The sequence below is a fragment of the Diabrotica undecimpunctata genome, chromosome 7, assembly GCF_040954645.1.
Source record: "Diabrotica undecimpunctata isolate CICGRU chromosome 7, icDiaUnde3, whole genome shotgun sequence".
In the NCBI taxonomy this organism is placed as follows: domain Eukaryota; kingdom Metazoa; phylum Arthropoda; class Insecta; order Coleoptera; family Chrysomelidae; genus Diabrotica; species Diabrotica undecimpunctata.
In genome coordinates this window covers 99,378,762-99,393,596 of record NC_092809.1, presented here as the reverse complement: position 1 = coordinate 99,393,596, position 14,835 = coordinate 99,378,762, and the positions used below count along the sequence as shown (strand labels likewise).

At 31.6% G+C, this 14,835-nt stretch overlaps 1 protein-coding gene across 2 annotated transcripts in view; it reads left to right on the top strand.

Annotated features, from left to right (window-relative positions):
* Window positions 1-4,556: 4,556 nt before the first annotated feature.
* SamDC (S-adenosylmethionine decarboxylase) overlaps window positions 4,557-14,835 on the top strand; it is a 102,085-nt gene continuing 91,806 nt past the window's right edge. Inside the window, exon 1 of one of the 2 annotated variants that reach the window (XM_072537859.1) lies at window positions 4,557-4,751. In XM_072537859.1, coding sequence (XP_072393960.1) covers window positions 4,630-4,751 — 122 coding nt within the window. In that variant the 5' untranslated portion in view covers window positions 4,557-4,629. The remainder of the gene's footprint in view (window positions 4,752-14,835) is intronic. The other variant, XM_072537860.1, reaches the window with a different exon arrangement.

Sequence of the window (14,835 nt, the reverse complement as noted above, 5' to 3'; positions counted from 1 at the left end):
ATACAAATACCTCCTGTTTCCTGCAGGAACTATTAGACTTGATTGTATTAGTAATCTAGTCATGTCTGATGTTTTTATTTTGTCTGTTAAATTAAATTGAATAAAGGAAAATTAAAATTGTTTCAGTAGAAGGAAGGCAAAGGCACACGAACACGATTCAATTAAATTCAAAACAAGAGTTCATTTGTGGTTATGTTTACAAGTAATGAAGCTTTAATAAATGACAAGTTAGACGTTAAATAAATTCAGTTTAATTGCAAACAATTAAAGAAAATTTTTTGTATATCATAATATATCGTAATCATACTTATATATTAATAAAGTGTATAGGTATAGGAAGATGTAACTTCATCTGAATGTATGCAACCAATAAACCATGTTTGTGGAAAATTTTTCAAGGAGAGGATTTTTGAAATATTTCTGAAAAATCCTATTAAAAAACATTATTTACTATTTAAATTTTGACGTGACAACGTCTTAAATTAGGTTGTGGCTCGGAGTCATTTAAGAAAAAGTGTAACGCCCGCTCACGTCTGTTACAGTGAGTCACCGAACGAGAGAGAGGCCCGCCGGACCGGCGAATGCCTTGCGTCTCTCTCCCACTCAAACATGATCGGTCCGCTGCGCGCGGCACTAGAGAATTAGGCGCGTTGAATCGCTAAAGTTGAAAATCGTTGAAAGTATCGTCAGCTGTGTCTGTAGTGAAAATGTGGAGTGCTTACAGTGTCCTATTTTAGGGGGAACCACCAGTATCAGATATAATTTTAGGAAATTACCTAGGGACCTATATTCTTTTATAATATTGCTATGGATTTATCCATTTAATATTGGGCAATGATTGTAAACATTCTTTATAGTTCAAACTTCAATGAAAATTATTAACTGTGTCTAAAGACATATATGATATGAGGTATTTTACCCAAGAGTATTAAGTATAATGAATATACATAAAAACATAATTTTGTTTTCTTAGGATTTAACATTTTGTCAGCACATTATCTCAAATTCACACTTAAATCAATATGTTTTTACTATTAGGTCTGTTGAGTGTTTGTTCTTTACACAAAATTTAGTCTATACTTCATATTTATTAAAGGCGGTAAAATATACATTACAATTCAGTTGTTTATAAACCACTTTCAAAGCATAAAGAACCTTTTAAGCTTTGTTTATATTATTTTGTGTATATTAATTGAGTTAATTGGAGTAGCCCACTTTGATACAAAAATACAGTCAATTTATGGATATTTCAAGGTGACAATCTAAAAAAAGCTGATTTCCTCCCATGAATTTTATTAGAAACACTTGAAATTTAAAAAAAAATTTAAAAATCGTAAGATGTAAGACCTTAATCGTGAGATCGTGAGATTTGTCTTCAATTCGTGAGTAGATTCGTCATTTACAACAACTACAACAATAAAGGTAAATAATTGTACACTAATATTTCATTATCGTAAACTATGATTGATTGATTAATTGTTAGATTGACACAAAAGTTGAGAAACTGAGTTTATAGCGGCAATTCCTTGTTCCTATTGTGCAATTTAATAATATTCATATCAATAAATATTCTACCGAGAAAAAGACGTTGTCACGTAAAATCTTCGCCCGTAAAACCGACTTTACAGGCAACCGATTTTTTTTTAGACTTTTTTTATATAAAGCAAAAAGTGATTTATTCTGTTTAAATTTCATACATTGCGAAATACATTAAAAGTAGAGATCTCCATACACTTTTGATTCCTACAGTTTTTTTTATTTGAAAGAACACTCTTGCATTAATGTTGTTAATGTTTCATTATCTTCTATCAGTTGCTTTGGTTTCTCCGGTTCAGAAAGTGTTTCCATTAATTATTCTTGTCATTTTCTTTTTATTGTAACTCATTGAGGTTTCATTGTTTCACCCATTTGCGATCACTATTACATTTTCTAGCCGTTGTATATTATTTATTTTATTCACTGATCAGAGCATTTGCTTCAATTCTTAATAAGTTTACCATAAAGTATAATATGAATAATATACATATTATTCATTAATCGTCTTTGTTTCTGGACTTTTGTTCTTGGATGATCGTATTCGTTCATTCGTAAACTATTCGACTAATCTTTGAAATTATTTCTGTATGGGAATGTATTTTTACCAATGATGTAAAATATTTTTCTTCAAACGTCAAATAATGATGACATTACTTATCTAACTTGATCCTGACAAAGTTTGATGTCTCCGCCGGCAGCAGTTTTTTTTCCCATTTCTTTACGTTGTCACAAACAAACATGTCACAAAGCAACAATACAAATGTCATTAACAACAATTAAACATCATTTTTATTTATAGTAATATTAAAAGTACAATTAGTTAATGAGGCATTTTCAAAATTGAAACCGTGCAAAAATGTTCCCGACTCTTGATACGCATTGGTAATTGTTGATGATACTGATGGTCGAGAACAACTTTCAGCAATCATTCCCGATGTTGGCGGCTTGCGAACAACAATAAGCTGTCTTTAATAATTGCAAACAACTGTCAAACAACTGTAACCAGGGAGACGCAAATCCCACCGACGACTTAATTATTTTAATTTCTAACATCTAGACGACTTTGATAGTTGTCACAGTTAATTTCGAGTAAAAATAGCGTATGAATTGTACTATTTATGGTTGAAAATTGCTACGTTTGAAGAAAAAATAGTATACTTTATTCGGCAAAGAAGCGACTTTTCTTGACTTGCCCTCTATTACGGGTCTCACTTCGTTCGGCGCGTAATATCGGGCGCGTCAAGAAAAGTCATGGTTCTCCGCCTCATAAAGTAATATACTATTATTATACGTCATTGATTTTTACACTATTTTAGGTTATCTTAACTCACCTTTTTTCACATTATTACTTGTTATTACTCTAATTGTTCATTAATATTTTCATACTTTTTTATGACCCTCATTCTATAAAATAAAATATCAATCTCATAACAGTAAAATATAAAATATTTTTTGCCACTTTTAGAAAACCTTCATCGAAAAATGTGTATTTATAACTGTTAATTATAGTAAATGTAACATAAGAAATGTTAAAAAATAGGTCTTAATTTACGAATCCCTACTTAGCCAAGGTTTTATTAGACCATTACGAAGGTGAAGGTGAAGGTCGTCAAGTTCTTTTCTTTGGCAAGCAGATTGATAAGTACTTAGTTATTCAAAATAAATTGATGGATTTAAGAACCAACAAAGGAAATATTATTTAGGCGTCATATGGATATTAATTCCTGCTTTAAATTTTTATTTGATAATTCACCCAAAAATCATTTTTACATTGTAAAGGATCTGGCACTAAATTCGCGCGTTTTATTTAAGGCTATGTTGCCAAACTTATGGCAAAGAAATATATATGTCAAGGCAGTGCACCAGAATTTTGAAAACAAACTTTTCTCCCGATTTCTCTTTTCTATCTTTACTTATAAGAAGATTCTTTAAATAACACTGCTAAAGGTAATTAAAAAATGGATAAGGTTTTAAAAAAGGGTAAACAAATAAAAAGAAATAGACCAACGAATACATGGTAGAAATAGAAAAGTTACAAAAAGCAAAATATCGGAATAAAATTTCAATGAATATTAATAAATACAATTGGGATATCTAAGTATTTTTTCAAGATATTTTTAGAAAGATAATTAAATCTCAATAGATTTGAAGCTTCAAGTTGAGGTGTTACCGTCGCATGTTGAATATCTTCGGTGACAGTACACATAGGTCATTTAATGAGAATGTTTAAATATTGCTTACTGCGGGTAATTATTAAGACAAAATACAAGGAAAACGCTGAGATGAAAATGATGAGATAAAGACATAAACAGCGAAATAAATTCACACCACAATCCAATAGTCGGCAGCTATAAGAATAAAAATAAAAACCAGAAATTTTGAATTAATACTGAAAATAAAATGGTGCTAACCAAATATGTATAATAAAAGTTATATTTTTATATAAGGAACCGATAGACATCCGTAATTACGTAATGCATGCGCTAAGTACATGGATATTGAAGCAAGATTATATCAACAGACTGAATATATTCGAAATGTGGATATTCTAAGGGATATAGCGAATATATTGGACAAGCAAAACCATTAACGAAGAAGTAATAAATAGGTAGGATCGAAGAAGAGAGTTAATTTCCAGCCAGTTCCAGTTGAACTGAAAATTTGACCAACAGTACAAAATTAATTACTAAATTTATTAAACAGTTGGGAGTGAATTCAGGAATAGAGTGGATCTAAGGTATCCTTCCCGTAGTTTATTGCTTATATAAAAAAATAGAAGGCTGAAGGTGACCTAGTACACAGTTAATAAACAATTTTTAAAATTTAATTTAATAAATCCTTTATTTTTTCTCTTTATTTGCTAAAAAATCTTGACACGACTCACCACGAATGTAAGTTTGATATCCACAATTCTTTTAAAATTGATATTTTATTCATGCTTTGGCAACAACGAGATGTTTTGTTTACATATGCGCGTTCGTCCAATGTGGTAAGCCGGCGTTCTACCAGCAAGAAAATACCGATCTGCACATTGCTGACTTGATTCTGAAAATTCATTATTCCGTGAGCGTTTTAAACGAGTGGAGGTGCGCAATGGCAGCTACTGAAGTGTTAAACGGTTTGCAATTTTTCGAAGGAGTTGAAAAACTTCTTGAAATTTGGTTTACTACAAGTGATGGTAATCATAAAACAGCTGACTTAAGAAAAATACCCAGGTAATTTAGTCACATTTTAAGTTTAAATATGAGTTATTCAAAATTGTCTTACAACCGGTGTTCTACATTGATTTTTCAATGCATTTTTAATTTTGATTAATAATGACACTTTGGCCGTCAGCTGATTTTTGCATTGTTATTGTTCGTCATTTTCTAGATATCAAGGAATGTCTGGTCACCAATTTTCCATTTCAGTAAACATTTTAACTATAAGATGCGAAATGACCTACGTTGCTATAAATTTCATCACAAAAATATAAACCATTTTAAATATTTTCTTTTTTTTTTATTTAAAAAAGTAAACAAAATTGGAGAATCTAAAATTTTTACTTGTAATACTCGTTAGATTGGGTTCTATCGTGGTCTAGCTGGTAAAGTGCTAAAGCTGGACTTAGATTTTATCTGAGATCTAATGTATGATAAATGGCTAACACTAGGGTGAAGTTCATAATATTAAATATTGCATTTATATATTTTTACAATCTTTATGAGAAACGTTCAATGACCATGCATGTTCCATTATTTTCTTTTACCAATGTTTAATAATTTTTAGGGACAACATTGCAAAAAATCCATTCAGAATGGTTTTTATGAATAAGCTTAAAATGATTTGTAATTATAGCAAATTATTTCTAGGTCCACAAAGTCTTAAGCAATGGATGTATGCAGTCTGCATTATGTTTCTCGCTAAGACTTTTCGTCTAACCTTTAATTCAATTAATCTTTGTAAATCTTTATCCTTGATAGAAAGCTCATGCAATTATATTTTCTGGAGTTCTTTTTCCACAATTCATAAAATAACTTGACCTTTATATCAATAAAATACTTTTACTTATACTTTATTTTTTTGCAACTGGCAGCTTATTACAAATGCAAATATTCATTAATCTGCAAAACCCGTGGATTATATACCTAAAAGGTATGAAAATCATGGGCCAGTGTTGGAAATCAAAAAGGGACAGATTTATATGTTAAGTAAAATAAATGTTAAAGCGGATACATCGTCTGAACATTTAAGAAATGTGCATAAATTAAACACTTATTAATTTACTTATAAATTATGGATTTCCATCTCTTCCTCTTCTTCTGTGTCAGATTCGTTGTCCGCCCCGATCGGAATGATTATAGATTGACAATGTTATCAAAGGTCCACAATCTTTGTTCCTATTTTTTACGTGGTTTACGGCATTGGTCCAGTTATCTTTCGTTGCGTTTTTTTATGGAATTTTATAAATGTTGTTTTGACATCCTTCAATTTAAAATTTGTATTTTGTCTGGACAATTCACCTTTTACCTGAGCCCATATTACCTTTTATCACATTTTGTCATATCGTCAATGACATATATTTTATAGTACGATTTGTGTTGCCTTGCAATTGGTAATAATTCCGTTTTAAGCATAGTCTCATCATACGGTATTGTTTTGCGTTGGGGCCAGTCAAATATATCTACTTTTTTCCATGAGACCGTTGGTAACTTTTCCACTAATTTTGAGCGATAGCCGGAGTTATTGAAAACGACAGCATTATTTAGTAGAATATTCAATACTCGAGAAAAGTAATCCTCAAAAACCTCGAAGTTCATTTTTTCGTGGTAATCTTGACATTAACCCTTAACCTCTATTTGAAGATATACTTTAATAATACCTAATACCAGTTCTGTCTCAGGTTGTATCCATATTAAATTTTCTTACTCTTAGAAAATTCATATAGGAAGTCTCTTTTGAGTCCTTTTGATTCCTATTTTGAGTCAAATAATTACTTTTTTTTTACAACTCACAATATGGATTCAGAAGTGCTCGTTCTACTACGAACGCGGTATTTAATGTTGTGAGCGAGGTGATTGAGGGGTTTGAACGTGGCAATCGCATAGCAATTTCTCTTTGCGACTTGTCGAAGGCTTTTGACTGCATTTCACACGACATTTTGGTCCACAAATTAAATTACTATGGAATCAGAGATATCCCTCTTAAGCTTATAACTTCTTATCTATGTGGCAGACACCAGGCGGTAGTGTCCAAAAGTCATCTCTCCGATTTTCTATCCGTAAAACATGGAGTCACACAACATTCGGTCTTAGGACCTCTTTTGTTTAGTATTTATGTCAACGATTTGCCTAAATTCACATCTCTGTACAAATCCGTACAATTCGCAGATGATACGACATACGTCATGATACTACATATAACTAACAAGATAAGTCAACGCGCATGTTCTTGCATCTCTCTCGCACACGTGTGACGTAAGCCCGAGACAACTAAAATGATGCCAAGTTAAATGCTCTATCTGTTGCTATCCTGTGTGCTTCAAAACGTAGTGAATGATATTTTTATTTATTCATTGATGTAGTAAAGACTTTGTATATTATATTGTTATATAAATTTTGTGGTGAAAACATTCAGTCTACTGTGTTAATATCACCTAATTTATTTATCGTACGCAACTTCCTCTCGACTACCTGTAGCTACTTTATAAAGAAGACTAATTATTTGGTTGCCATAATGTATTGTGCAGTGATGGGTTGTTTAAACAATTATAATAAAAAAAGTAAAACTTTTTCGAAGTGTCGTTTTTTTTTGTGTTTCCTAGAGACAAACAAATGCGTAAAGTATGGGTCTTCAAGTGTTTTCAGCGAGACAAATTTAATGTAGAAACCGCGAGAATATGATCAAAACATTTTACAGAAGCTAACTATTGTTTAAAAGAAAAACTATTGAGATTGCCTGACAAACAATGGAATATTGCTACTAATGGTACCTATAATTAATTATGAAATTGTCACTGAAGAGATCTTTTCCTCGCTAAACCTTCCTAGTGGTGATACAGAAATTAACCCTGAAGCTTTAATTGACAGTCATCAAGATTTTATTAATTCTGATATAAAAAGACCTGAAATGGGATGGATTGGAAAATTTAGCCGGTTTCATTGCATTTAAGTTACAAAAAGAAAAGAAATACTTGGATATATTCCGGACGCTAACGATAAATCGTTTACTTGGGTAAACCACGTTTCTGAGGGTGGTTTACTCAAACCAACACTGGAATTTGTAACTAAATGTAGTGAACTGGAACATATTTTTCGTAGTTATAATGGCGACACATTAAAAATAACAAAAAATTATTTAAAAAACTTAATAGAAGCTGCAAAATATGTAAATGTTAGCGAAGATGTAAAATTACTTTTTTTAGATGTAAAATGTATTTTAAAATACGAATTCTAAATAAAAATATTAAATATAATTACAATATCCGCAAGAGAAAAATCACAAAGATTGTAAAATAAATATCTAAATTATATTCATAAAGTCGCAAGTATGACCCGCTTTTCCTTTATGGTTTAAATTCTTTATATTTTACCGGCCTTTTATATTTAATTTATGTTTTGTAGCAATATTTATTTTGTTTGTAATACACACAATCAAATCGTAGAATCGTATATTTCTTTAATTCATTTTCAAACCACGGTTTCACAGAAAGTAATTAGTTATGACTTCTTAGTGCAAGATATGGCATCGAGGTATACTTACCGTTAACAGTTTAAGTTTCGAAGTTGTTCATTACAGTAATGGAACAACGTTGCCATATGATGCATCGTTAACATAAGATACACACAAGTCCCCTGGCTTTGTCTCGCTATGACGTCATGCGTAAAGTCGATCAAAATTAGAACGGCAAGTGAGCATATCTTGTCTGTTATAGTATCATGGACATACGTTATATCAGGAAAAAATAATAATGATTTAAAAATGTGTTATGAGGAAATTTGTACTAAATCTAGCACATGGTTTGCTGCAAACAAGTAGTTGAATAAATAAACTCTAAACTTTCTGTAAGCCATTTAAAATAGTTTCTAGTTTTGTTTTATTTCAAAACTCATGTAATTTGCTCCCTGTACTTCATTTATATATTAGTTATACAGTCATTAAATGTTTTGTTAATATTTTCTGAAAGTTATTCATGTCACGTTTTCCTCTTAGTACCTATCACTATAATGTAGTGCCTATCATTTATATGTATTGTGTCCCCATGCGAGAAGGAGAGGGTGAGAAACGAGGAAGTCCTAAGAAGAGCAAATACTGAGAGAGAATTGCTCAGCTTGATCAAGGCACGAAAGATTGGATACCTGGGCCACATCCTGAGAGGGGAAAAATACGCAATCCCTCAACTAATTATCCAAGGAAAGATTGAGGGCAAGAGAGGAGTAGGTCGCAAACAAATGTCGTGGCTGCGAAATATAAAGAACTGGACAGGCGTAACTAACACTGGCGAACTTTTGCATGCCGCAAAAGACAGACGTCTGACCTTAAGATAATTCGCCAACGCACTATAGGTGCACGGCACCATAAGAAGAAGCGAGAGATGCATACGTTAGTATCGGTAGTATGATACTATTTATTAACATCATTTTTGTTTTTGTCCTTAATTTACTTTTTCTACTCGTGAGTCCTCTTATTGACGCTTTTGCCATGTTGGTTTTTTTATTGTGGCGTCTACGTGTTTTTTGAATCCCTTATCCATTATGATTCCCCGGTATTTGGTTCGCTTTTCCATTCGATGGGGTTGTTTTGCACTGTCAGTTGTTCCTCTGGTTGTTGATATCTCTTTTTGAAGAACACCGCTTCCGTTTTTTCTGAGGTTATGGCGATATTCCATTGTATTCGATGTTTTCCAACGCCGTTTGCAAGTTATTTACTCCATAATCTACATTTCTGTGTTTGGCCGCTATCGCTGGATCATCATCATGGTGTTCTTGGAACATCGGTGGTGTATATCGTGTACAGTAGTGGTAACAGGACCGCTTCCGGGGTTCCGAAGTCGGACAGGACTTGTCCTATTCGAACTCTAAATCTCCGGTTGCTCAAGTACGAATAGATTATTCGCGTCATTGCCCCCACTGTATCAATAACCTATCATGTGCTGATGGTACAAGCAAGCAATTTAATTGAACGCAGCCTGTGAGACTTGTTTACCTCTTGGAATTACGTTCGGGTGTAACAATTCATTGGAGCGAGGTGTATTAACTCGGATAAAAAAGGAGTCACTGCACCGCGCTCCAATGCTCCAGATTATCCCTTTCCCCCCTATAGCACTCTGATGCGCGATAGGGGCACAACTATCAGCCAAATGCTCTTCATATGGCAGTCCTGCGTAATAGAACTCCAACATGGTACCTTAACCGATTTAATTTCAAGCTAGCGTTAGGAGCTTTAGTCCCGTTATCCTCTTTGTGCTGATGGTATTGCTGTACAAGTATTTAAATAGGCATCCGCGCACTGCTTCGACTCTGCTATGATATGATCGGTTGGCTTAGGACGGCAACGGCACGATATACTGAAAGACGAAAGAGGCAAAAATTGCCGATAGCCGACAGTCTGCATCGAGAGTGAGTGTGGAATTTAGTATTTAGTTTTTTTCTCAGCTGTGTGTCTATTACTCTTAATTATGTTTGACGAATTGTTAATTGAAACTGTTCGTAAATGCGATTGTTAATTAAAACTGTTCGTAAATGCGGAAACAAATGGTAAAATTCTCCGTATGTTATCCTTTTTAGATTTATTTCATGAATCCAGAACCTTGCTTTTCTTTTTTCTATTTCATTACATGTCAATGCGATTATGACATGTTCTTCAGAATCTGATGAAGAATCCAGTAAACCTGTAAATTATATTGAAAAGTGACAGAATTTTACTGAAAAAGTATAGGAAATCCTTTAAAACGAGAGTTTGTAAAGTAATGTTGTTAATTTGTTGTTTAATTACTGCAAAATAGCTTCAAAAGCCGATTTTTTGAAAATTAATAATAACTTTTCTAAAAATACACAAAAATCTTTATTTCGCGCGACAATAGAGAAAATACCACATATGTATTTAGCTATTAAAATTTCAAGAAGTTTCGCTTAACAGTTATTGCAAAGTTGAAATTTTTTATCCCAGAAAGCTTTTTTTCATTGCAAAATTATCCAAAACAAAGCAAAATTTGAAAAATATAAAGTTTCTTCACTTACGTATGATCTGAAACACAACATACTTTCTTTAAACATCTAAAGAGGCCATATTGTGGTGCAATGTCATATATTTGAAAAGGCAGTTAAAACTTTCAAAAATATAGTTTGGTATTTATTTTATGTCAGACAGACTTGTTTTGCGCTTATTTTTGATACTTTAGTACCATTAGCTTACCATTGTATATCTTTGCTGTCGAGTTTTGGAAATTATGTCTTTAACACCGTTCATAAAAAAATAAACTTATAATAGTATCATGAATGTATTTACAATTTTATAATTTTTTAAAATAGTCTGTGGGAATACTTTTATATAAACTTTGTAAAGTAGCAATTTTTTTTTATTTACCTCAGCTATTTTTTGTATACAGGTTCTATTAGAAGAGTATATGTATACGCTTGAAGTATACAATGTAAGTTTTTCTGTTTGATGTGCTTGATGAAGTAAATAGTTCCGCATTTTAAAACTCTGGCTACTGTACTAATTGCTTTTATATTTACTTTTTGTTGTTGTGTGAAGAGTTTGCTGTAATTAAGAAAACTAACCAATATGCATCTATTTGTATCGAATATAAAGGAAGACATATACATTTTCTAGATTTAAAAATTATCAGACTTAAAAACAAACATGAGTTCTCCGGATTTCATAAACCTACCCATACTGACACGATACGACACGACACGTATATCAAAAGAAAAAGCACTTACACAGTGGTGTATACAAACTTAAACGTGGCGACTGTCCAAAACTTACATCGATCAAACTGGGAGAACTTTTAACAAACGTATAGCAGAACAAAAAAGAGGTTTCAATTATAGAAAAACAGATTCTACGTACGTACTTCACCTTCTATAATATATATTATAATCATTCTTTTAATGACTGATTTCAAATTCTTCAAAATAAAGGCCTTAAGCTATCTTTGTTAGAATCTATGGAAATCAACAAATTAAAAAACACAGACATAATTCTGAATCACCAACTTGAGACAAACAGGTTTATCCTTTCTCAACTTATTCAGTTGGAGACTATAAAGTGTAAACGCATACCAAAAATAGATCACTTGATGAATGCACTCTGCTGAAAGTTATCATTACAGCTGTTGAAACAGCTGTAATGGTAATAAATTATAATAAATTTTGTGGAAGTGTTTAAAACAAAAGTTTTTAGTGTTTTATTGTTAGATAAAAGATTTATACTTCGAAGATCCATTATCCGTTTCGGAGATACGTTTATTAGTCCAGGCGATATCTGTACGTTGGTTGTGAAGCAGTTTTTTTGTATGAATCACTCCAAAAAATCACTAAAAATGATAATTTCACTATGCGTGAGTTGTAAAATTTGGGCTTAACTTTTTATTAAAAAAAAAATTAAAAAAATTTGATATTTTTCGTCCTTTTTGCGCGTATGTCTCAAGAGCTATTGGTTTTCGAACAATTATGTATCAAAAATAAATGTTTTAATTGAATTCTACATAAGATAATGCTAGTTTCAAACCTTCATAATAGGTATTTTTATTGAAAAAAAACGCTAAAAAAACACAAAAAACGTTTTTTTTGCTTGTTTATTTCCCATACTAAAATCAAACTTAGAACCTTCATATTCCTAGAAAGAAAACTTTTTATTATGTTTAATCATCACAAAATTTCATTAAAATCGATTCAATAGTTTTTGCAAAATAAATTTGCAATCTAAATTAAAAAAAAATGAATAATTTTCAAAATTATTTCAAAATTTTAAAAACTGAAACTTCTAGATACATGAAAATTTTCTTATAGAAGAGCATTCAACATTTCAAATCCATTTTAGTCCAGTCGTCAGTGAGTTGGCCCCTAAAAATCATACGAACAAGCTGAATTTTGCCGAAGAACTCCAAAAAAGATGCAAAAAAGTTTACCACTTTCACCCCTTTGCTTCCCCATAACATTCTTCTCGTAGGGGGGTAAAAACGCAAAAAAATCGATATACCAAGAATCTGTATGCCGTAGAAAAAATTTTTCAAATAAAAAATGTAGCTGAGATAATTTTGAACAAAAATATTTATTAGCACATTTTGTGTAGAATAAACAGTTCTCTCAGAAACAAAGCTTGAAACGTGGCGCGATTTTTGCCATTTTTTACGATTCTCGTGAGATCAATATTTGTCCACTTTCATAGACCAGTCGTAGTAAAATTTTCATTTTTAGAGATCAATCGTTAAAACTTATGGCATGAAATTTCAATTTTGAGTTGTGGCAACAAATATGAGGCATTTGAAATATGAATAAAAAACTCAGAATTTAATGTTCCACATTACAAACAATCGCACATTACGGGAAATGCCTTCAAGAAGACGGTTTTGGGTGAAGTTTATAGCAGAAGTTTGGTTCTTTTGAAAAACGTACTACTGTAATTAAAAAAAGTTTTAAACATTTTAGATCGTTTGTTATGTGAAAATTTAAATCGAGCGTTTTTTAAGCATATTTCAAATTATGCCTTATGCCTCACATTTGTTTCCAAAATTCAAAACTAAAATTTCATGCTATAGGTTTTGAAGGTTAGACTATAGTAATCAAAACTTTATAGTGGTTAATCAATGAAAGGGATAGATTGTATTGATATCATGAGAATAATAAAAAATGCCAAAAATCGCGCCACGTTTCTTTATTTCACACCTTTATAAAACCTTTGTTTATTTGCGGCAAACTACAAAAATTTCATACGAAAACAAAATCTTTATCTCTTTAAAACTCATCTGGATTTTTTTCCATACGACACTTAAATCAAAAGATATCGAATTTTTATCGTCGAGCTGATATTCACGCTGTGACATTCAAAATCGACGGTCGCTTCAAGCGTTGTTTGTGAGAGAGCGGTTCATTCTACACAAAAAGTGGTAACCATTTTTGTTTCAAATTATCTCAGTTATATTTTTTATTTAAAACATTTTTTTCTACGACGTACAGATTCTTGGTAAATCGATTTTTTTTTGTATTTTTACTCACCTACGAGGGGGGTTTTGGAGGGAAGTTCGGGGTGAAAGTGGTAAACTTTTTTGCATCTTTTTTGGGGTAACAAAATTAATATGCTCTGCAAAATTTAGCTCGTTCCTATGCTTTTTAGAGGTTCAGTGGCGTTTTGGTCTTTGACGACTGGAGTGTTTTGAAAAATTACAATCCGTCGATTGAAAAAGCTTGGGGAATTTATAGACAATTTAAATAACTTCATCAATAATTGTTGATAAATTTTATAGTATAAATTTTTAAAACGAGTATAGCCTTTTCCTTAGCAAGACTATCGGACATCATTATAATAAGTGAAGAAACCTCTTCTGATTTGAACCATTTTGTTGTGGAAGATACATTACTCACCCTGTAATTGTATTGCAGTAAAGTGCATTGGGCATTAATGCTTCTAATAATAACTGTCTGGAAATAAACTTACCGCTAATGACATATCGCGATAATCAGCAACAATTAGGTCTGGAGACTGCCAAAGGAAATTGTTTGTCTTTGTTAATTTATGACATCGTTAAATATTTATTCCAATAGAGGAATAGATGAATAAATATTAATTATTCCGATATTTATTCGTCGTTATATTTATTAAGACATTAACCCATAAATCTTAAAGATTAACTTATATAATAATTTATTTGCTTATCAATATCAAGTTATATGTCATGTTTTTTTATGTAATTCCTGCAGCTTCGGAACTTGTTAGTGGTTTTTGAGGAAAAATGACGTAAACAATGTTTAATTTCTTCATAATTTTCCTTTAAGGATTTCACAGCATCGGAACGAGCAGACAAAGAGGTTTCACAAATAGTGATGTGGTGTCACAAATAGGTTTAATACTTCTGAGTTTGCTGTTACAAAATATTTGTAATTCATTCCACCCGTGTTTAGCACTTGAAAAAAATATATGTACAATTTCTGAACCATATGGGAAAAAAGTGGTCATTTCCATGCAAATTGGACGATATGACGCTAAGATAGGTTCAATCATCATTATTTTTGAGAAACGGCTGCACCAATAAAGTGTTTCTTGGCATGAAATTTGAGCAATAAATTTTTGACCGATATCTTGATTTTTCCAGGAATG